Source organism: Neophocaena asiaeorientalis, unplaced genomic scaffold (genome assembly GCF_003031525.2).
Source record: "Neophocaena asiaeorientalis asiaeorientalis breed wild unplaced genomic scaffold, Neophocaena_asiaeorientalis_V1.1 scaffold322, whole genome shotgun sequence".
Lineage (NCBI taxonomy): Eukaryota > Metazoa > Chordata > Mammalia > Artiodactyla > Phocoenidae > Neophocaena > Neophocaena asiaeorientalis.
Window position 1 is genome coordinate 2,420,148 of NW_020185329.1, and position 24,731 is coordinate 2,444,878.

Here is a 24,731-nt window from a genome sequence, read left to right on the forward strand (position 1 = left end):
TATCTTGGCTGTTCCAGGTCCACGAAACAATATTTAGGGTGCTTACTTATGCATCTCTCCAATATTATTTCCTTCATTGGGCATCTGATTCCCCTGCAGCTGTAAGAGTTCCTTCTTTAGGTTTTCCAACATTGTTCCCACCTCCCTCCTGAGCTAACTCTCGTTTAACTGAAGATTCAGCCCAGGCTGAATCTAAGCAGCGCCCACCGGTCTCCACACGTACTCGTCTCCTCCAGCTCATCGTGGATCTCATTGTTGGCACAGGGAAAGTCACGGACTGTCTGCCTGTCGCCCTCATTCTTGGAGAGCCAGCAGTCACATTGGAAACGGAAGGTCTCATCGCGGGAATTGTCCTTCACATCGACATAGCTCAGGTGCCAGCCAGGAAATATCCCTGTAGGAAAGAGACATGGGGACTGGGAGCTGAACGTGTTCTCCCTCCCCTATCAGACTTCCATTCCCCCTGCCCACTGGCTGTGTGGCCCTGGACAAGTTCTCTCTCCTCCTGGGCCTTTGTCTCCTTGTTGATGAAATGAAGGGTTGGGTTAGATTATCTCTGAGACACTTCTAGCCCAGAGGCTATAATTCTTTTTGCAAAATCCTTAACTTGGGTTCATGAACTCTTAGAGGGTCGTGTATGTCCTTTAATATGTATATGTCCATAGTATTCCACAAGGCAACCCTACAAGGAAGGCATGTATATATTCTAGTCTCACATCTTGCCTTCTCGTGCCACTTGGGGCCGTGGGGGCAGTCCCATTGTTCCCACCAAAAAGCCATTCTCTAGGATCAGACACTGCTCAAAGCAACAACTCTAGAACTTGCCATTGGTCTCAAGGATTATAAACACAAAGAGACATACAAAGGTGGACACACACTTCCAGTCGCCCAGTCTGCAGGGAGTAGATATTAAGGCTCATGGACAGAGCATACATACTGGCAGTCCTAGTATAGCTTCATTCCCAGTGTAAAAAGTACTTCATATGTTTTAAAACATAGATCTTTACTATGTTTTAGTCCTAAGAGCAAGTCCTAAACAGCAAGCCCTAAAACAAGTTAAATTTTAAAATAGTTCTGTCGAGTTAAAAAGTGGTGAGTTATTTTATCAACAAAATTTTTTTGGCATGCATATTTTAAGTTTTATTTAAATTCAAAATGTAAATAACAAATGGTTAGTAATAAATGGAAATAACAGAATCCGAAGCAAGATATCTGGATTCGTACCCAGAGCTGCCATATACATGCTATGTGACCTTGGGCAAGTTACTTCACCTCCCTGTTCCTCATCTTTTCAGAATTGCATAGAATATAAGTTCAAAAAGATTAAGAAATGATGTAAAATATTTGACTAGTAACAGTCTGGGTATTCGTTTAAGTGGATAAATGTGGGCATCAAACTGCTCGAGGGTTTACATTCTATTAGATACACTTAAGGTGCTTTATTTTAAAATGTCAGTATTTATGATAAACTTTTTAAAACTCAATAAATATATTGACTTTCCTGCATTAGGGCCAGTTCCATCTGTAAGTCTGTAAATTGGTTGCTTTCTGAGATGATTCCTGATACTATCATACACTAATTCAACTGCTTAATAAGGTTCGAAGTATTCAGTCTAGAGATGGTGCATGTCAGACCCATGGAAGCAGTCCTAACAGGCTTCCAGAGTGGAACATAGGAAGGAAGAGGGAGTGAAGAGGGAGGCAGAGGAAGAGAAGACAAATCGTTGGTCCTGTTGGAAGATGTCCAAGTGGAAGATATTCTTTGCTCTCCCCCAATCCCCTACCGTGTGTGTGTGTGTATGTGTGTGTGTGTGTGTGTGTGTGTGTGTGTGTGTGTGTGTGTGTGAATATGAATGAGGTGATTCCCTGTCCAGGCCTTACCCAAATCAACTACAACAGGATCTCTGGAGTGTGACCCAGGCATCAACAGTCTTTAAAGCTTCCCAGGTGATTCCAATGTATAGCCAAGGCTGAGAACTTGAGCCTGCGTGGCAATTACCTGGAGGACTTTGTTAAAACAGATAACTGGGCCCCACCCCCAGAGATTCTGATTCAGTTAGGTTTGTAGTGGGGTCCTGGGGTCCAAGAATTTCTTTCTCTAACCAGTTCTCAGGTGCTCCTGGTTCTGCTGGTCCCAGAGCCACACCTTGGCTTAATGTATCAGAGTCATCTCTTCTCCAGGATGATGGTCTTTCTATGATATCATGGCAATAATGATCAATGGGAATCAATGAGAATTTTGTGTTAGCGTGTGCATAAGTGTGTGTGAGTGTTAGTGGAGGGGGATGACATTAACCGGAGAGGTGGGTCATCATGCGATCACTTCTGTTGCTGGAATGCACTCTTCACCCTGCTGTACGTCCTGGGCAGGTTTCACTCCTGAATTACGCTTCCTGAGCTCCAGGCAGGGTGGTGACAGAGGAAAACAGTGAGCTCATGGGAAGGGTGGATTCTGGGCTGGCTTTGACTTTATCCACAGGCAATTCAGTGCCCCAGTGTGTGGTTGGAGACAACCAGAGGAGGAGCCTACCTGGCCCGGGTTGCCCTGGTGCTTCTTGGCAGGTTGCTCCCTTCCCTCTGCATCCCCCTTTCCTCTCTCCTCTGAAAGCATGGCATTGTCTCACCCCATCCCCAGTTCTCTTTCCAAGTTTGACTCTGCAAAGAAACTTCTTCCATGGTAAATAGCAGGCTAACCCCAACCATTCTGAGATGAAGAAGCTTCATTCTCAGCCTCACGCTCACTGCTTATTTAGTTGCCTTGTTTTGGAAATGTTGGATGTGATTCACAAGGATCCTACTACAACTTTCTAGACTAATAACCTATCAAACATGGGAACAGGCAGGCCTGGGCAGGCTGATGCCATGTGGCTGGGTTCTGCTGGTGAAGGCACCAGAGAAGTTGACAGACCGACAGTTATAGCATGGCTAGTTGTGTGGCCAGCACTACCTGGATGGTCTCCACCATAGACCAATAGGGAACCATCTGAATCGCACCGTTAGAGAATCCATTTCTTTACAAAGTCTCCTCTTTTAGAGTCCTACTTTATTTTTTTACACAAATATAGCAAACACCCCACACTGCCTGACATCTTACCTTTTCACTTACAATCTATATCAGTACATAAATATCTGCCCATCATTTTTCACAGTTGCATGGTATTCCATTGTATGCACACAAAAGAAATTTTCTACCTTGTTCTTATTGATGGATAATTACTTGCTAGCCAGACTTTTACTTCTGTATGCAATGGTATAATTACTATCCTTCTACATGCATCGTAGTGATCTTCTAAAATCATAAATAGGATTTTGTGACTTCTCCATAGAAAACCCTTCAATGGCTTCCCAGCACTCTCAGAATAAAATACAAACAGCTCACTAACAACTCTAAGAATCGGCATGACTTTGTCCCTTTCCATTCTGCTTTCATTTCACACTACTTGCAATTTTACTTACTATATTTCACTTACACTGGCCTTTTAGTACCTTAATATATGAAATCCAGTCTTGCCTTGGAAACTTTGCATACACTTTTTGGTCTACCTGGAAAAATATACCCCAGGCTCTGAATGCCCATAGTGTTTCATCACTGAGGCGTCAGATCAAATGTCCTGTCTTTGGGAAGACCTTTCCTAACCACACTATTTGCAGAGGTTTCCTCATCCTCTATTACTTGCCATCACATCAACATATACCCATTTCACAATCTGAAATAATTTTGTTTTTATTTCCTTGCACATTTTCTATATATTGTCTGTCTTTTACTAGGTTGTAAGCCCCATGAAAGTAGGGGTCTTGCCTGATATATCCACCACTATATTTTAGTGCCTAGAGCAATGCTTATAACACATTATTCAACACATGTTTATTGAATGCATGAGTGTGCACTATTAGTGAATAGGGAAGAACGAGGAAGAAGGACACTGGTGGTAACATTCTGTGAGTGGAGGGGGAAAATAATTCAAAGCCCCACCAGGGAGCAGAGGCCTGCCCTAGTAGAATCGATTGTTTTATCCCAAATGTCCTAAGGTTTACTATAAGAAAAAAGCTTAAAAACTGAAAGAGCATGGGGTCCCAATCTTTCCAGCCAAGAGAGGGCAGATTCTGAGTGGGAGAGAGACTGACTGCTACATGCTTCCTGGATTTCATCATGCCATCTACTACCTGCGATTCCTCAGTGGCCTTCCATACCTGATGGGAAAAAGGGGCCCAATTCTGTGTTTTCATATGTAGGGCTTTCTTCACCCTGTCTCCATACACTTCATTCCTTACCTCAGTAAGGAAGACCCCCCTAATGCAAATCCTCCACCCTACTTAGATAGATTTATTCAGCACCACTTTAGCATTTCCTTCCTCTTCATTAAGGCTCCAAGCTATTTCCCTGCCCTAAATTCCCACCTATCCTCTGGAAAACTTAGGCCCCACCTCCTCCATGAAACCCTCCAAACTCCCCAGTCCCATAGCATTCATCATCTGTCCATTCACTTGGCTATGAACACAGATGGCTTGGGAAATCTTTGCTATTGAGGTCATGAACATGAACTAACTCTTTTATGGTGATTTTATGTTGTATGTCTGACTTCTCCAGTTAGATTTTAAGGTGTGGGAACCATGTCTTATGACTTCTTGATTGCATCACAGGGATATTGACTTAATGCTCAATAAACATAGAATTGATAAATTATATTTACTTTCTATAGTGAACTCTCAGGTTTTTTTTTTTTTGTCAAGCTAAGGTCCATGTGGGTAAACAAAATTTCTTAAACAAGATAAATAGATGATTTGAAATGAGTTATGGAACCATCACAGTCCTAGCTATTAAAGAATACAAGAATCTAGCTATTATTCTTCCACAAACACTTTCACATGTACATCATCCAAACTAGGATGCCCAGAATGACACACATGGATTTGGCAAATCTGGACTGCATTCTCAGCATACCCACCATACTGAACGTATTATCATATCTCCATGCCTCAGTTTCCTTACTTGAGCAATGTGACGGTTAAAATACGTGATTTCTGTGGTCCTTTATATTTCTATGAATTTATATTATTCAAAAGAAAATATATAAATTCATTCTGTGATTTCATCAGAGTTTTCAGAGGAAGCAAGCAAGAAGAACAAGATGAATTAGAAAATAAACACTCTGTTATAATTTGTTCAGTGTTGTAAAAGCTATCTGGGTGATTGGAATTAAGGAGAAGAATTAATCATTTATCTTGATTTTCATTTATGAACTATATTTCATGGTAATCAAATAGCCTGAGGGACAATTTTTTACAGAAGAATTCTAGCTAATAAGTGGATAAGAAATAACAATTAGAAAATCATTTGTAACCCTAACTGATCGTCACTGGGAGAAGCCATTAGATGAAGAGTGATGGGGGAAATTTACAATGGAGGAATCAAGTAGACAGCCCCTGGACCCACCATTAGATGTGAGCATCAGTGAGACTGAGACAGCTGTGATGTAATATGAAGGACACAGGTCTCATTTTAAAGTAGCCTTGATACCACCTATAAGGCATTCTTGCCAAAGAATGTTGAACCTGAAGCTAATCAAGCCTTTAGAGCTGACCTCCAGATTGTAGGAAATATGGAGAATAAGGAAGCAATGATACCAAGAAGAAGCAAACAGGCAGGTCTGGAGTGTGGAAATTTTATAGATCATTGGCCCAGTTCCTTCAACAGTCAATGGCATGAAAAAATAAAGGGATTAGGTATGGCTCTTCATTAAAGGAGGCTAAAGAAGCATAACAACTAAATATGCTGTGTGGACCTTGTTTGCATCCCGATTCACATAAAACCAAAAGTACAAAGACATTTTTTATGTTATTAAGGAAATTTGCATATGGAGTGGAAATTGGATGACATAAATAAATCATTGTTAAGTGTGATAATGGCATTGAGAAAATATCTACTTTTAAAAGAGAAGCATACTAAATATGTTTGGGCGAAATGACATGAGGTTTAGGATTTGATTTTATATCTTTCAGCAAACAAAAAGAAGCCAAAAAAGAAAAAAAAGGGTAAAGCAGGTATGACAAATCATGTGTTGAATCCATGTGATGGTTATGTGGAAGTTCATTATACATATCTAGCTGTCTTGACTTATATTAATATTTAAACTTTCATCTCTGGAAGAGAAAGTTACTATCAAGAAAAAGTTAGGCACAGAACCTTGTTCCTCTCCTGACCCTAGTATCCCAACCACTTGGGCTCAATGAAGACACAAAAATCTTTCTTTCCCTGCCGATGATAGGATCCTGCTTTCAGATCCAAAGTCTGGTTGGAAAGGAGAAGGCCATTTCTCTGCTTACAAAGGGAAGAGATTGACATCAATGACTTGGGATTTCTTTAGGTTCAAGAGCCATGATGGGGCCAAAGGCAATCAGTCTTGAGCTATCCAAGGGAGGCATCAAGTTCTTTGAAGAGCCAAAGTAGTAGCAGCAAACAATCGTTAGTATGGCTTAGAGCTGTCCAAGGTGCTGAACTGCCTCCCTTTTCTTTCAAGGTTTTGACAGTGGTGAGACAAATTTGAATGCAGAGTTTTTGCATAGAAGAAAAATGCAGTTTTTTTCCTTGAGAAAACTGAGAAAATCTAGATATGTGCATAGTGTCTAAGGAGTGGGGACAGCCATTATTAGAGGACCTAGTGATGACCCTGAGGTTCATGGCCAGTACTCAGTTTTTGAAAGTACTAAGACACAAGGAAAAATTCTGATTTGGGAGAAATGTGCGTTCCCTGTGGTGGAGGCATAAAAAGACAGGAATGATCAGAGGGACTGAAACAGAGGTATAAATAAATTCTATATTAAGTTCCTACTATATTACAGGCAGTGTGATAGGCATTAGGGAAAGAGCAATGAGTATGAAAATGGTACTCATGGAGCTGATAAGTAAGGGAGACAGAGGCTAAGCATGTAGTTACAAATATAATGACTATTCTGGGGGACGGTTTAAGTAAGGTAAGGCAATAGGAAGAACTTACAGTGAGGAGGTTAGTGCATAAGAGAGTTTGTTAATCATAAACAGGGAGATGTAATCATGGCAGGGTGCATGTTTGGAGTTAGGTCACAAGGCAGAAGTCTCAGGGGCTGGAATTCAATGTCAAGCACATAGTAGAAACGGAAGCTAGTCTGATGCCTTTTAGTTCTAGATTCTTCCTCTTTTTCCTGCTTAGAAGAATAGTTGGTTTCTGAGCCCCAGTTACCACTGAACTGCCTGCAGGGCTATGGAGATCCCAGCTGCAAAAGTTAAGAGCAATGTTTGTCAAGCAGATCCCAACTTGACACCACCTTGAGAATTATAGCTCTGGACCACCTCACTGTACTTTAAGCTGCTGCAGTTAACCTTGCTGACTTCAGGCTCTCTGATGGGACTTCACTCTGATTTGGTGCATTTTATCTTGGCCCAATGGCCTTGAATATTTTTCTATCCAGCAGCAAATCCTGAGGCAGATATTTTGCTGCAGAGAGGTGATTGAATTGGAGCCCTCAGGAAGTCTACACTATTCCCTGGAAGGACCTCTTCCTTACTGTATTCAATTCTTAGGGCTGCTGTAACAAATTACCACAAACTTGGTGGCTTAAAAAAAAAAGAAACTTATTCTCTCACCACCATGGAGGCTACAAGTCTGAAAACAAGGTGTCAGTGGGGACAAGATCCTTCTGAAGACTCCAAGAAAGAATCCTCCTGGCCTCTTCCTAGCTCTGGGTAGGTCCTGGCAATCCCTGGCATTCAATGTCTTTGAGCTGTGTTCTCTATTTCTGGTCTCTGCCTCTATCTTCACATGGACTTATTCTCCATATGTCTCTTTGTGTCCTCTCATCTTCTTATAGGAACAGAAGTCATTGGATTTAGGAACCAACCTAAATCCAGGATGATTTCACCTCAAATTCCTTAACTAATAAAGGCCCTATTTGCAATTAAGGTCACATTCTGAAGTTCTAGGTGGCCAAGAACTCAGGGGGAACATTCGACCCACTAAATCTGCCTTTGGAGAATTACAAATGCTTTGAAGGAGTGTCTGATAGAATGTGCTACATCTGGAGCTTCTCAAACACAGAGAGGAGAAAGATATTTCCCTGGGAGTCCAGAAAAGGATGGCATTTGGAGTCATCCATTTAGGCTTAAGAAGCTGCTACAAGCTGATGTTTGACATGAATTTAGTCATTTGTTCACATAATTATTAAATAGCTACTAAGTGCAAGGCACTGAGAATTCAAAGTTGAATCAAACAAGTTAGAGACCTACTGTTTAGAAATTCAAAATCTGCCAGTCGTAATTGGCAAGACAATTACAATTCAGCACAGTAGGCGCTATGAATAGAGTTATAAACAGAACAGTTCGGGAGCATCGAGTAAGGAGGATCTAATTTCATTTCATGTAAAAAGTGGTAGTTAATCTGGAGTTTGAAGGACGCATTAGAATTTATCAGGGGAAGAGAATTCCAGGTGAAAACTCATCTCTTAGGTATCTATTTATGAATAACTGTTAGCTTGGCCAAAGATGTAAGTTATTTCATGCCAGGTAAAATTTGAACAAGGGCTGGCCTCGAAGTTCAGAGAGCTAGGAAAGAGAAGAGAGTAAAGAGAAGAGAAAACCTTTTTAATGGAAGTTCATCTTAGAGATTTCTCATTGTTGCAAATTCATATGTACCACATCATTCACTGGATGGACTGGAACAGTCAGGAATAAAAAGGCAATTCCATTTTATAAAAAGGACAAGAAAACAGAGAGGGTGAAGCTAGGTGAGAAAGTTTCCCTGACAATTTGTGTGTGTGCGTGGGGAGGAGTACTTAGGAGGCAATGACGAACATTTTTGTCTTATAAACATGAATCCATAAATGACAGAAGGCTCTTTATCTTCCCCTCCTTTTCCCTTGTTACAGTGATTTAAATGTTTGGCTGCATAAAAAAATTCTCATCAAGGGATTCTGGGAATTTGCTAGGGAGAAATAAACATTTTCAATAGTTTAACTTTCTTTGCTATTTGAAAACAAATGTATTTTCATATTTCCTTTATTAAATTTATGCCCAGGAAACTATGGCATCATGAACCAACACACCACTTCTTGGGATTTCATGACCAGTGAACGATCCTCAACATTACATAGTTCCCCAGACAGGGTCCATCTCCCCAGACACATTCCCCTTTGGAAGTAAAAAAATGTTAAGGCAATCCATTTTCCTCCTCTTTTCTTCCTCCTTCTCCTCTTCCTTCCCTTCTATTATCTAACCTCAGGTTAGAATTCTCAGGAATCTGCTCTCGGCCACTTTTGTTTTTCTCAAGCTGCACTTCCTCCACAAATGCTCTTATCACTCTCACGGCTTCAGTAATGTCTCTGTACTAACAATTCTTAGATCAATATCTCCCAGCTAGTTTTCCTCTTGAGCTCCAGACCCCACTGTTACTAGCTATCACCTCTTAGATGTCTTCCAGACCTTTAAATTAAACATATCAAGATGAAGAAACTCCTCAAGCATCCTCACCATTCTTGCTCAAGTTTCCTTCTTAGCCAAACCTTTAATAAGCTTTCTGCCTTAAATATTTCTCAAATCTTTCTACATTTTCTCCATTTCCCACTGCTACCATCATTGTGCAAATCATCCTTATCTCCCATCATCTCTTAGCCAGTCTTTTGAAGTTTGTTTTCTTCTCCATTTAACCTATCCCCCACAGATACTATGATAATCTTCCCCATGTGACTACTGTTCTGAGATCCTTTGATGGCTTCTCAGGACAATTAGGATAAAGACCCAATCCTTGACATGGCTTATAATACCTTGCACAGCCTGATTCCAGTCTACTTTCTAGCTCCCAACCCCATTCCCTATTTTGTAGTCATTCTGAACTCTTCTTTCATTTCTGGAACATATCAATATATTTTATATTTCAGGACTTTTATGTTTTCTGTTCATTCTGCCTCAAATATGCTTCATTTTTGGTAAACACCACACCCCACCAAATGTCTATTCCTATCAATACTTCAGGTCTTAGCTTAAATATCACTTTTTCAAAGATAGATCCAGTTGAACCTTATTATTTGTGTATTATCCATATTTACAAATTAACCTACTTGCTAAAATTTATTTGTAACCCTAAAATCAATACTCACAGTGCTTTCACAGTTATTCATGGACATGTGCAGAATGGCAAAAAATTTGAGCTGTCTGATGCACATGTCGCCAGCTGAGGTTAAACAAGATGGTGCTCTGCCTCCTTGTTTCAGCTCTCACACTATGAATAAGTGTCCTTTGTGTGGTCTATTTAGTGCTATGGTTTTTTATTTTTACATTTTTATGCTTTTTGTTGGTAATTTTGCTGCTTTAAATGTCCCCCAAGCATAGTGCTAGAGAGCTGTCTAGTGTTTCTAAGTGCAACAAGGCTGTGATGTGCCTTACAAAGAAAATAGATTTGTCACTTAATGTTCCTTTAGGCATGAGTTATTGTATTGATGACCATGAGTTCACTGTTAATAAATCAAGAACTCCTAGAGAAATGGAAATAAAAACAAAAATAAACAAATGGGACCTAATGAAACTTAAAAGCTTTTGCACAGCAAAGGAAACCATAAACAAGACCAAAAGACAACCCTCAGAATGGGAGAAAATATTTGCAAATGAAGCAACTGACAAAGGATTAATCTCCAAAATTTACAAGCAGCTCATGCAGCTCAATAACAAAAAAACAAACAACCCAATCCAAAAATGGGCAGAAGACCTAAATAGACATTTCTCCAAAGCAGATATACAGATTGCCAACAAACACATGAAAGAATGTCAACATCATTAATCATTAGAGAAATGCAAATCAAAACTACAATGATATATCATCTCACACCAGTCAGAATGGCCATCATCAAAAAATCTAGAAAAAATAAATGCTGGAGAGGGTGTGGAGAAAAGGGAACTTGCACTGTTGGTGGGAATGTAAATTGATACAGCCACTATGAAAAAAAAGAGGGAGATGCAACAGGGAAGAGATATGGGAACATATGTATATGTATAACTGATTCACTTTGTTATAAAGCAGAAACTAACACACCATTGTAAAGCAATTATACTCCAATAAAGGTGTTAAAAAATTAATCAAGAATATATATTAGATGAGGTGTCTTTAAACAGGAACACACATAAAACAAAGTTATGTATTGACTGGTTGATGAAAATGCTGTGACCAGAGGCCTGCAGGAACCTAACCTTGTATTTTCCCTAGGAGAGTGGTTCATTGTTTGCAGTAACTTTAGCGTGCAAAAGTATTGTGGATAATGAGAATTGGTTATATTTGATTTATTGACTGAAATCAATATAAAAACTTGTTAGGACTTGTTAGGAATCATTAGGACTACAGTAGTAGAGGAACTGAAAGGCTCATGTTGTCTGGGAAGAGGACATGTCAGGTAGGAGGAGAAAAACAAGAAAGGGGAAAACATAGGCATCACTACAGGCAAACATTATCCCTGACTCCTGGAATGTTACTGATTGACTCTCTGGAACATTTTTCTCAAATATGTGTGCCTTTGCTTTCCTAGGTAGTTTGGAAGGAAGGATACCACACGGAGCAGGAATGCCTAAGAGGACTCTGGAAAGTCTGTGATGAGAAACAGATGGGGATGGAAGGAGAAGGCAGACTTTGAAGATGTGGTAGCAACAGAAGTCATCCAAGGAACAAAGAACCAGTAGGGTTTCAGATATTTAGTCAGGTGGAGTTAGATAAGATGGAGTTGAAGACAGCAGCCTTTGAAGACAGGAAACAGAGATGAACTCTGATCTTGGATCAGCAATTATCTGTCTTTTATTGCTGTGAATTGAGGATGAGACGTATGGTAAGTTGAACCATTTTGACAAGCTGAGGGAAGTCTATAACAGTCCAGTCTGAAAACAGTCAGCCTCAAATGTGGGAACCCTAGAAACAGGTGGCAGAGTCCAGAATTGAGAGACGCCAGAGAGAAGTCAGTACCCTGGACAGCTACACAGCTCCAAAGGCTATAGCGTGTTTACCCAGAACTGTGGTATTTAACACGGGCATCCTCAGTCTTTCTGGTCATCCCCTCCACCCTCACAACCCTGTGAGTGAAACCTTCATATTAAAAATGGCCCTGACACTGTCTTCCCTTCTTGGAAAAGGGATGGAGGTCATCATGGTCTACATGAAGTTCTACCCTGCCTAGTTCTCTGACCTGACCAGGAGGTGATCAGGGAGCCCCTTGACCTCTGATCCCATCATGTGGTTGAACCCTAAGGGGATTGTTCAGACTGGTTGGGAATAATATTTCTTCCTTCTCAAGGTTCTAGTCCCTTTGCTTCTCTGTTGCTTCTGAGATAGGGGCAGTGGAAGAACAGAATTAAAGGCCCTGGTATTTCTCAGCTCTGTCCTGGGAGTGGGGGAGGGGTGGAGTCTCAACTAAGCTAAGATTTAGTGAGCCTCCACTGTGCCACAGGCACCTTTGTAGGCAGTTATGAAAATAAATATGAATGAGCCATGGCCCCTGCTCTCAAGAGTAATGCCTTGCCAGGGTGTGTTGGCAGTCCAGAGATAAAATGTGCTTCTTTCTGATTAGGACAGGGGCACACTTCCCAGGAATATACTTCCTAAACTATGGTTTGCCTCTGGCGTGGACACTGCAACAGGAAACTGTATGCATGGATATTAGGGTAGACAAACCCCATCCCCACCCACCCTCATCAATCTGGTCTGTCAAAACACTCTAATTAGGCTTGTGGTGACACACACATTGGGGCTCAGCGCTTTTACTGCGCCCCTGGCATCTTGCTCAAACACTGAAGTGATTGTCTTGACTGAGTGATCCATCTGTGGCGTGTCATGGGCAGCGGCTCATCTTGATCTTATGAGCTGTCTGGGGCAGGAGATGATCTTAACAATTTGGCTCTTGTTGTTAAGCCAGACTTTCGACCACTGGCCAACCTTCTACTAGTTCTAAAACAATCATAATGGATGATGAGAGAGTGAGAAAGAATTCAGGGATATTTGTTTTGCTTCCTTATTGGGAAAGAGTAGAGATTCATTAGGGATATTTTGAGAATATTTTGCAAGTATGCTTCTTTCCATAGACGTATAATGACACAGAATGAACAGGAGAGGAGTAAGCATCCCCTTCCACTTTTCTGGAGAAGTCATCCTCCCCCTGTACCCTGACAATAAACATGTATGGGGGAGAAAGGAGGTAGAAGAAGCTGTCCTCGTCTCCTCATCTTCTTTTTTGACCTGTTGGCACAGTGGCTGGTGAGGGTGCAGAATGGAACTGGCAGGATGGGCTGGTATCCCAGAACAGGCATCAGAAGACCTGAATTTGAGTTTTGGCTGTGTCTCTTTCTTGCTGTGTGATTCTGAGTAAGTTGTTCAAACTTCACAGGGCCTCAATATTCCTTGGTCGTTGAAAAGAGAGATAATTCAGTGCTTTTGTTGCAGGAATTCACAAGATTGTTGTAAGGGTCAAATGTTTGTACCTTTCATATTTGACAGAGCACTAGGACCGTAGTGAATGCTGTAAATGTTCGCTCAGTGAATGACTGAATGGGTACACTGAGATTTGAAAGCTGAGGGCTGTGCAAGTCTTCATTAGATTATTGCTCTGAAGACTGAGTACTTTCTCTGTGCTTAATAAGAGCTTAGCCCATGTTACTGAAAAAACTTTACTGTTTAACCCACGTTAAAGCTGCCGAGTTGGGCTTCATCAGATGCCATGACAGACATATTGGTCCTCTGTCAGGATTTGGAAGACGTAAGGACAAATACAACACTCAGGACGCCTCTGGGCCACTCATGGGGCAAACTCAGGAAAGACCGGAGAAGGATTTGGATGAGTAGCTTTGTGGAGGCCAGTTTCAATGGAAGACAAGAGGGTGAGTTAGAACACATAAATTAAGAAAGTAATGTGTCTCAAGGAGGTGAAATTTAGTATTTAACAACTCTTTTCTAATTATATAATGTGTAACATAAAGACCCAAAGCCAGAAAAAAGTGTTCAGAGTGGCCTGAAGACAACAAAAGGATAATGAAAAAATTCAGCACAATTACAGATATGATAAAGTATTCCTTAGGTATTTTGAAGTTAAAAATAAATTTCTTGCTTGGCTTATAGTCTACCCTATCATTCATATTTATAAGTGAATTTGACGAATTTTAGACTAGCTATTATAAATAAACAAACATAATCCTTTATAGAAAATCCATGGGAAGTGAATTTGGTGATGTAGCCCTTCTTTTCTTAATTTTTATATCTGAACTAAGTAGAATTAATGCCCCAACATAACAGAAAATTAAGAGCTACTCAACACCCCGGGGGGCAGGGGGGGCAGGAGGAACTAAAATTTGCCCAGAAACATTGGCTGTTCTAACTGATGGAATGGTCAAAATGGTGGCAATCAGGCCTCCTTGGTGGTGCAGTGGTTAAGAATCCGCCTGCCAGTGCAGGGGAAACGGGTTCAAGCCCTGGTCCAGGAAGATCCCACATGCCACGGAGCAACTAAGCCCGCGAGCCACAACTACTGAGCCCACGTGCCACAACTACTGAAGCCTGTGTGCCTAGAGCCTGTGCTCTGCAACAAGATAAGCCACCGCGATGAGAAGCCTGCGCACTACAATGAAGAGTAGCCCCTATTCGCTGCAACTGGAGAAAGCCTGCGCTCAGCAACAAAGACCCAACACAGCCAAAAATAAATAAAATTTTTAAAAATGGTGGCAATCAACTGCTTTCTGTTCCCTGTCACCCTGGGGTAGAAGGATCCACGTGCTGCCAGGGAGACGGGGTGAGGCTCAGGTGGAGAGCTGAGGCCTGCCCTCCCTCCCACCCTGACCTTGAGCCTGAGCTACCTTTGTTGTCGTGCCAGACCCTCAGCTTGCAGAGGTGGCCCAGGCTCAGCATGTCGGAAAAGTTGAACGTGTCGGTGCTGTTCCGCTCGAACTTGTTCCAGTTGGCAGACTGCTTCAGGGCCAGGGGCCCGCTGTCCCCATTCTCCCCAAAGATGATGATGAACACATTGGCATCGGTGCCCGCTCCTGGGGTGCACAAGACAAGGGCTCTAGGTGCTGGACTTTGTGAATCATAGCTCTCTTGTTCTGGCCTCACTCTCGGGATCCTGGGAGGAGCCAGGGGGGCACATGGGCAAGTTCAGAGTCATCGAGGCCAGGGGTGAGGTCAGAAAGAGCTGGTCAGTGTCATAGGGCTCCCAGGTCTACAACTCTATCCTTCATCTCACCTCTGTGGCTTGTAAATGCTGTTGGGTTAACTGGGATCCTGGTTACCAAGTGTGAATGGTTTGGTACAAGAACTCACCTAGTTTGGGGGAAATACACCCATACTTAAACATGTGCCGTGTGGACTGGCTTTACAGTTTAGAAATAAACTCCCTCCTGTAAAATGTGAAAGTTCCTTGTTCCCAGATCCGTCTCTGGTTGACATTCTACGCTAGAGCTTCACATCATTTGCTTAAGCCAAATAGAGGTATTGACCCCAGCTGAAAAGAAAAGGCTTCTAGGAGAGGTCACTCCTTGAAGATTTTCTGATACACACCCTGTGGTTAAAAATGTAGTTATTGTTTTCTGAGAGCACATCATGACGGGATGAGGGACTCGAAAACTGTGAACACTTGGAACTTTAAGCGAAGAGAGTGAAGGCTTCACTCTGAGGAGGAAAGGAAGAAGGGAGGTGCCAAAAAACACTTTGCCAGCTGTCCTGACCCATCATGTACGCCGGAGATGCTTCATTTCTTTGGCTGAATGCTTCTCTGTTGAAAATGTAAGCTACCAGGGCCAACAAGGGGCTCTCTCACTAGCCATTTATAAGTAGTGTGAGTGAGTTTGCCAGATTCCTTGCACCAGCTGCTGGGGAGCAGGCTTGGTATAGGGGAGGGGAGGCAGGAGGCATTGCTTTCCTCTCAGCTGCTGGCCTTTGAGCATGCTTGTACTTTTGCTTGGAAGGCCCCTCCTCTGTTGTCCCCTCTGCCTCACTAGCTTCTGTTTGTCTTTCTGGGCCAGACTTTGGCACCACCTCTGGGAAGCAGTTCCATGACCCTTGCCTCTGATCTCAGGCTGGGTAAGGTGCCCTCCTCTGGGTTCCCAGCACCTGTGCCAACTTCTGTCACAGCCTCACTGTCTTTGCTGCCCTCAAATGTCAGTCACACACGGGCTCAGGGACTTATCCCATCCTAAGACCCCAGGCCAAAGCTGGCACACAGCAGATGGCGGCCAAGCACAGGGATGTGGGAAGGAACCCAGGGGCATCCAAGATGCATGGCACCTGGGTGAGGGGTGTCAGGAGGCAGCAGGAGGACAGAGGGCCTCTGAGCTAATCTCCTGCACCGTTTTCAAAAGTGCTGACCATACGGCCTGGTAACGTTCTCCCTCACTTCCCTGAGGCAGGAAGGACGGGGCTGAGTCAGTCACTGGGAGGAATACTTTATTCAGGCAGAAGGTGGCACACCGTGGAAAGGAGCTGGCCTGACCAACTTTTGGAAGGCCATCCAGAGAAAAATGTCTTGACCAGGGCCCAGGACCTGAGCCAGAATGTAAGGAGGGGCAGGGTTAGTGGCAGGTGGGTATAGGAGAAGGGAGGGACCCACTGACTCACCCAGGATGTCACTGGTCTTCACTGAGACGGTATAGGAAGTCCACTCCATCATCTCCTCCCCGTCGATGACGGCACACATCTCACACACCAGGGTCTTCTTGCCCTTCCGCTGGGACAGCCAGTCTCCGTAGTAGAACATGGTCAGGTCTCCAGTGTTCATGTTCTTCAGCAGGATCTGGGGGAGAGGGGCCAGCGTGGGAAGACCTCCCTCACCTCTGCCAGCTGCCCACCCGCTATGCAGTCCCCTCATCTGGACCCCCGAGACCCACGATCCCAGGCCTGAGACAAGTTCTTCTGATTTAGACTCGAGGCATGAGGAAAGGGTCCTCTCCAGGAAAAGACCCTGCCCCGCGGGCCTGGCACAGGGTCTGAAGCCCCTGCCATGACTACCCTCACTTGGGGAGTTGGAAATGGGCAATTCGTCTAAATATATTTCCGAGAGGTGCCCGTCACTGTGCATGAGAAATGTTTGCTGAATGAATGACAGAACAACAGACCAACCAAACCACTGTCAGCCATAGACCCCTGGAACTGTGTACCCAAGCTCACCAGATTGCCCTTGGTGGGAGCACCCTACTGTTGGCTCAAGAAAAATCTGCTAAAGGCTGGACAGGGGAGCAGAGCCTGAGGGGACTCGGGACAGATGGTCATTGATGGATGAGGGATGAGAGGATGACTCAGAGGGGAGCGTTGGCCCAAGATGGAAGAAGAGGCAGCCAGCTAACCGTGATCACAGGGGCACCGGAAGCCTCCTTGCCGTCTGCCTAATGTTCCCACCATTGGAGCCTTGCCGCCCCAGTTCCTGCTCCCCTCTCACCCCTCCCAACTCGCTTCCTCCAGGAAGCCCACACCCTGTCTCTGTCCACACTGCACTGACAGGGCAGGCTGTATTCCCTGGCAGCTGATTCAGTTTTGACTGGACTCAAATAAATAAAACTAGGTTCTCTGATTAATTCACACCAAAGGGCGTATTGATTATCTGGGCCAGGTCCGCATAACGACCCTTTAAGGTGACATTTGCACTTTAACAAGGCCCACTGACAGCCCAAAGCAGCAGGAAGAACGGGTGGGCAGTGGGTGGAAGGGCGGGTGAGGGTCCAGCCATGTTACCCTCTCCAGGAACCACTCGGGCCGGCTCCCCAGGCCATCAATTCGGATCCGCATCTTGGTGAACGGGGCGATGTCCAGAATCTCCATGATGAAGGTGTCATTCTGCTCTCGCTCAAATCTGGGGGTGGAGAGGAGGGGCATGAAGAAGGGAGTCTGGCCATGGTTAGAGGGCGAGGCCATGCCAGAGACCAGATTCAGGGTAAGGAGAGAAGAAGAGGCCTCTCAGCTCCCAGTGACTCCCAACTAGCCTGTCTCTTGCACCCCAGATGTGTTTCCAAAAGACTGGGTTAAGTGAGTTGCTGGTAGATATGGTCCTGATTCAAGAGGTACCAGTTCTGGGTCTTAATCTCATTCTGCTAACCACATGGAACAGTCCCAGCTCCTCTCTGGGACTTGTTTTCCTCATCTGTAGTCTAGGGAAAATGACACTGGCCTGGCAATCTCATAAAACTGTCATGAGGACCAAATGGGTGTGAAATCAACTTAAAATGTGAAAAAAATTCCATACCTGCAAGATTTTAAATGAGACTCTATGAGTGACAGGCTGCCACGAATGGTGGGGCAAGTTGTGCACTGCACAACTCTAGATAGTGCTGTTCACATTTTTCTGTACAGAATATGCATAACTGAAGGCAGTGGCCCTAGGTTGGGAAACACTAGTAATAACTGTAAAATGGCAGTTAGGTAACATTGCTTTTGTTGCTATTACTATTTTGCTACTGAATGACCACATCATCTCAGAGACACTATCTTTATTTCTTACTGCTCTTCCCACAGTGCTGCATACAAAATGCGACCTTCAGTGCTGACATTGGTCGACTGCTCACTGATTCCAGATGCTGCTGCTGATAAGCCCCTGGGGGTAACGCAGGTATCACTGAAGATATGACACTGCATGGCAATTTTATGCTTCCTTGAACAAAACGTGCTTTTAATAACAGAGGCCACAGCCAGTGGGAGCTGGGACTGCAAATGCTGCAGACTGAGAACTAACTACCCCTCGTCTTCAAGACAGCAGTGGAACAGAGGCCTAATCCCTTTGATAACTTGCTTATGTGCCCTTTATGATTATTAGAAGTAAAAACACTCTCCCAGAAGTCTGCCCTAAATCCCTCCTGCTCTAGTTTAAACTGTCTGTCCCTCTGGTCACGTGGGAACTGGAAGGCGGTGCTCACAAACTCCCCTGTCAAGCTCATCTCACATAGTGGAGATTCTCTCAAATAATCTTTCAACTCATTGATTCCTTACTCTTGTCAGGTGTATAATTTTGCAGAATAAAGGAACTTTAGAAATCTGTGCTCTGTATTTTTAAAAAAATTTTCGCCCTTTGAATTTAGCCAAATATCTCCCTTTTATGGAGATTTTATGGTGGGGCAGGTGTAAGGAAAAAGGGAGAGAGAAATAAGCTTTTCTTTTAGAAAACCAAAGACTGGGTTACAGTTGCCCCCTCACCCTCCATTAAAGGCTAAACCCGATTACACCTGGATAGACCCCTCTCCTCAGGGTAAAAGGCCTGCATCTGAAAGGAAAGCCCCTCATTGGACCTTCATTTCTCCACAGCTCACCAGCCACATTTTTCCTGCTGCTCCAAGCCCCTCAAGACATCCCAGTTGACACAAGAGAGAGCCGCACACTGAGGGGCCCCCGCTGGAGAAGTGGTCAGCCTCTGAGTCAGGTCCCCTTGCCTCTGGCTCAGAAGGTTGGGGTTGCCGAAGTGGCCCTGGCTTTGTCCTGCTCATCCACCTGAAGGGGCTCAGCAGCTTTAGCTGCCCCTCACTCCCTTCCTGTTATCCCTTCTTTCTGTTCTCCACCCCATCAAAGGCTGTCCTTGGGAAACAGCCTAGCGCCCACTCATTCACCAGTCTCTGTGACGGAGGACAGCCTAAGGCTAACCAAAGCCAAAACCTTAGGCTGGAAGGGCCAGTATTTAATGGAAAAGTTTTAGACATTGTTAAGAAGCTGGGGAAGATTTATGGGTAGGGAGCCTGCGGAGGGGGTGGCTGGAAGATAGGGAAGAAGGTTATGGGTCCAAAGCCAGCCTCCCTGGGGCAGCCGCTCAGGCACTTTGCCTCTGTGCATCTTAGAGGTAAGGCTGGGGCTTCCGGAGTTGGCTGGGATCAGAGGCTCACCTGTAGCTTCATGTTAGACCCAGCTCCTTCCAGTACCAGTGGCCATCTAGCCCATGTTCCATCCCACAGCAACTGGGGGCAGCTCTGTCCCTCTAAGGACAGCACTGGCCAACCCTTAATAAGTCGGCCCCAGCTCTGCCCCAAGAGCCAATTGTTTAATTGTCAACAGTTTGGCCAACCTCGGTGCCTCTACTGTCTCCCCTCCCCAGGCCCTTGCAGTAGCCACCAGACCTCTGTTCTCCAGGCCCGAAGTGCTCATCAGCACAATGTTAGAGACTAAGTTTGCATTGTTTGAAGCCACTAGGTTTGTAGTAAATTTTTATCGTAACCTCGGGAAACTAATACAGACCCAAGTGGCAAGAATGTGCACTTCGGGACTGTAGGGGGGGCAGATGAGAGACCCAGCACAGAGAGAACTCCAGGCATTGGTGAGTAGCAGCAGGACTGCCTCAGCGGTGGTGTAGGTGTCCACAGGTGCTGATGTGACTGAGGGGTAAAAGGCAGAGCCCACAGGCCCTGGCTCCTCTGAACCGGGCTCCTCAGGGATCAATAAGATCATTGAACTTGCTGCCCAGCCGGGAGCTGCATCAACCCGTCTGCATCCATATCTCATGAGCGTCCTTGCCCTGGTCTGAGAGTAGATCAAAGTTAAAGAAATCTCAAACAGGTTCGAAATCTCTACCATCCTCAAATGCCATGATCAGGCCCAGCACATGTTCGAATCTTCCAGTGTCCTTTAAAAGGGCAGCCTCTGAGTTGAAGATGATGTGTCAAGAGGGGTCACCCAGCAGTGGGTGCTAGGACTTTCCAACTGCCTGATCTTTCAAAGGCACCCGTCCCTGGAACTCAGCCTGCTTGCCTCTTCTCTCAGACTGCCACCATTCCCACTCAGCCCTGAGACCTCCCTCCAAGCCTGACCAACTCCAGGAGCCTCCCCACCAGCTCCCCTGCCCATGAAGTCCCCAAAGATGGGCCCTTTCCATTCTCAGAGCTTTATCACTAACCAGGCAGTGTGAGATCTAAGTGAGAAAAGATATGAAGGAAAGACTCAAAACTTACAAGCTATTACAAGCTAAGCCCAGGCCACCGTCACTAGTGGCTCCCAAATGCCTCCTGAAGTGGCAACTGGAAAGCCATCTGGGCTCTGCCCTCCGTTTGCATTCTCTTGAACTGAGTCTCTTTTCGTCTTCTTTGCACTAAGGGTTAGTGGAAGCCAGGGGGCCATCCAGAAGGGCAAAGCCAACAGAACTCTGAGAATCTGGTTTGCTTCCAGACCAAAGAATTTCCCAGTTCGTGGTGTCTCCACTGGGCCTAGGAATGATTCCTTACAGGCGCTTACTTCCCTCTAGAGAAAAACCACATCTATTTGCCTAAAAATAGCCCCTACATCCATTAGAAACTAATTGCCTCAAGTTCCACTGTTACACAGTCATTCCTTGGGTTTAAGCATTACCTTTTGAGGGCATCACTTTTTTGAATGCCACATGCATTCACAACCATCTCACTGTGAATTAATTTACCAGAACAGTTTTCCCCAAAGTGGCAAGATGACAAGTTGGGAACTTTAGCTGGGGAGTGAGGTTGAGGGAATTGCTATCAAATTTGGCCTCTGGGTATAGCATTTTACAACAGGGGCACTGCAGCAGGCAAACCTACACAATGCTTTCTGTGCGACACATGCACGTTTCTGCCTCCATCCTGGTCACACGCCATTTCTTGGGAAAGGCTCCCTTGCACAACACTAAACTGTGTGCACGACACAAGCCCAGTGGGTCTTACAATCCAAGTCCCGGAGTCAAGATGCTGACCCCTATAATGAGGATTCCAAGACACAGGCCGAACTTCGGGCCACTTGCAAATGCAATGAAGCAAAATATGTCTTGGGTAAGAGCCCTGAGCTTGCCCTCCAGAATAATTAAGAAATGATGGCTCTCTCCAAAGAATAAATCTTAATTTGGAAAACCAAAATTCTTTAACAAGGTGCCTCGAAGCATTTACAATATGGTATAACTTTCAAGCAACATTTTTGGAATTTAGATACTACCAGAAAGGAGGTATCTATCTTTCCTACCAGCAACTGTGTCTGCGTGTGTCTATAAAATAAGGTGGAATGTAGGCGTGGGATAGTTAATCCGAGAAATTCCAGGAATCTGGAGGCGGGGTGGAGATTAGGGTCAAAGTATAGCCGTAAATATTGTGAGAGATTGAAGATACAAACAGACACTGGCTAGACCAGAGATGATAACAGAACTCTGACCCACCACCTCTGCAGCAGCAGCCATCCCAGGCAGCCAGACTGCCGCCTCACCAGCAGTGGGCCTATGATGGTCAGGATGCGGGGAGTGACTGCCAGCTTCCCTGATTTGCCCCCTCTCCCAACTCAAGACAATCAGAGAAACCCAGATACGTTCCCCAATTCAATCACATAAGATGCCCGATTCTAGGTAGCTCCCCTTCAGCTTCGCCATGGCCCCAGTAATGCTACACTCTGAAGCTTTGCCAGAGTCCTGACAGCCTTAGCCTCTGCCAAACAAAGTGATGGTGGCTCACACCCTTGCTAGAGCAAGCTCTAAAGAAATAGCCTCTGTTCTCACTCGGCCTTCATTTATTTCCACAATTTCAGGAGTTCGAACCTCAGCTCGCCTGCTTACTACCTGAGTGACCTTGAGGAGTTACTTCACCTTTCTGTGTCTCAGGCACCTTATTGGTTGTGAGTTAATATATCTTTAAAAAGCACTTACAAGGGCGCCTGGCAGGGAGCAGGTGCTCATTGAATGTTAGCCATTGTTACAATCATCATTAGGGGAGAATTGGTCAGGGGAGAATTCCAGGAGGAAACAGGAGTTGCATAATGAGAGTGTAGAAGTGCTAAGAGAAGACAGGCAAAAACTGTTCTCATCAGACCCCCAGGCACGAGCTGCGTGAGATGAGCAGAGCTCCCGCTCTCGTGAACGGCTCTATCCGTGGGAAGAAACTTGTGCCTGGCTCCCAAGAGCTTCAGCATCGTCCTCACCATCCTCACCACCACCACCATCCAGAAGTACTTACTGAGGCCTGCTACGTGCAAAGCCAGAGTCAGGAGCTGTGAGGACTCAGAAAGGAGACTTCTCTGGATCCTGCCCTCCAGCCTGGGGAGGCAGCAGTGTGGCCTCAGGGGTGAGTGGCTGTGGATGGGTTTTAGAAATCCTAGGCTTGGGCTCTGAGTCTCTCCCCTCTGATGCTTAAGATATCAGGGGTCAGGGATGGTTTAGGGGACGATGGCTGAACATAGAAAACCAAACAGAACCCAGGACCAAGCTGAGGATTTGCCGGAAGGCGCAGACAGGAATCACTACAAGAGGTTCACCTTTATTGCCATTACTAATAACTATTTTAAGAGGCAGTAGAACCTAATGCTTAAGACTGGGGCCACCTGGGTGCCGTGCCCAGTGCCACAGCTTACTGGCTCTGGGACCTTGAGCAACATGACTTGACCCTGCTGTGCCTCAGTTTTCCTACCTATAGAATTGGGATGATAATAACAGTCCTCATAGAGTTGTAGGGAGGACTAGGTATATCAATACATTCAAAGGGCTTAGAAAAATGTCCAGCACAAAATAAGCCCACATCAGTGTCCATGCTGTTGCTGTGGTTCCCTCAGGTGTTAAGCTTTGTGAGTTTGAGCATCTTCTCTTCCCAGTTGTACCGTTTCTCCAATGTCTGAGACAGTGTCTGACATAGGTGTTCAATTGTTTTTGAATATTTTAAAAATTATTTTAGGCTATTTGTAATCATTTTGAACTTGCAGGCAAGTTGCAAAATAGAACAGGGTTTCTGTGTTCCCTTCACCCAGCTTCTCCTGATGTGAACAGGTTACATTACTACCATACAAAGAATGAAAGCAGGAGATACACAATGATACAACGCTATCAGCTAACACAGACCTTACAGTAAACATCTTTGAGTGACAGAAGGAAGGAAGGAAAGGCGGAAGGTAGGAAGGAAGGAGTGCTATGGGCTGAGGTGATCAAGGAAGGCTTCCTGGAGGAGGTGGATTTGAGCTAGCCCTTGAAACAGAAGGATCTTGAGACAGAGAGAGTGGATGAAGAGCATTCCAGGAGGGAGAAATCACACAGAGGCATGGAGGCCCCAGGGCATGAGGGGAGAGTGAGGGGAGCAGTCTATTTAAAGGCAGGATGGGGCTGGATGGTGGAGGATTGGGTGTGTGGAGGGGCAAAGGGGCAAGGGGCACGGGCCACCTCCAGATACCTGGCCTTCTTTTTGTCCAGCTGCACTTCCTCTGTGCTGCCGTTGGTGCCGTAGAGGGTCATAAAGATGTTGGAGTCGGTGCCACCACCAACCACATCACCCGTCCACACCGTCATTTCATAGAGCACCTGCCACGAGAGGGATGTGGGTCCTGGGCATTGGTCTCAACCGTTAACCCCACGGATTTGCCTCACTCTCACTGGGGCAAGACAACACGCCCTCCAAGCTCCATGGCTTTGAAAAGAGATCTCCCCCTAATCAACTGTAAATGTCTGGAGAGCAAGAGCTAGGCCTTGTTACTGTCTGTGTCCCTGGCTGTGTCCAGTTCAGTGCTGGAGAGGAGCTCAGTTTCTGATAGAGAACACGTGCGCAGTAGGAATACAACCAAAAGCCCCAGCGTTAACTGATTTCTTTGTCAGTCGAATCCCAACCTAAGTCTGTTCATCCCAGCAGCGTGTGTTGGCCAGACAGTGGCTTTTGGAGCCATGTAGGGTGCCATTTGAGTCCCAGATCCGTCCCGTGCTAGCTGTTGACCTGGGCAGAGGCCCCACCTTCTCCAGCCTCTGCTTCCTCCCCCATAAAATAGGGATAAGCCCTTTGTAGAGTTGCGAGAGCTACAGACACTTCGCCCTGGGGATGGTTCTGG

At 44.9% G+C, this 24,731-nt stretch overlaps 1 protein-coding gene across 1 annotated transcript in view; it reads right to left on the reverse strand.

Annotated features, from left to right (window-relative positions):
• Nucleotides 1-24,731, reverse strand: part of LOXHD1 (lipoxygenase homology PLAT domains 1) — a 195,071-nt gene that overhangs the window by 12,750 nt on the left and 157,590 nt on the right. The window contains exons 33-37 of the mRNA XM_024734711.1: nucleotides 24,086-24,213; nucleotides 17,709-17,826; nucleotides 16,599-16,773; nucleotides 14,843-15,028; nucleotides 224-394 (exon numbers count right to left, since the gene is read on the reverse strand). Coding sequence (XP_024590479.1) covers nucleotides 224-394; nucleotides 14,843-15,028; nucleotides 16,599-16,773; nucleotides 17,709-17,826; nucleotides 24,086-24,213 — 778 coding nt within the window. The remainder of the gene's footprint in view (nucleotides 1-223; nucleotides 395-14,842; nucleotides 15,029-16,598; nucleotides 16,774-17,708; nucleotides 17,827-24,085; nucleotides 24,214-24,731) is intronic.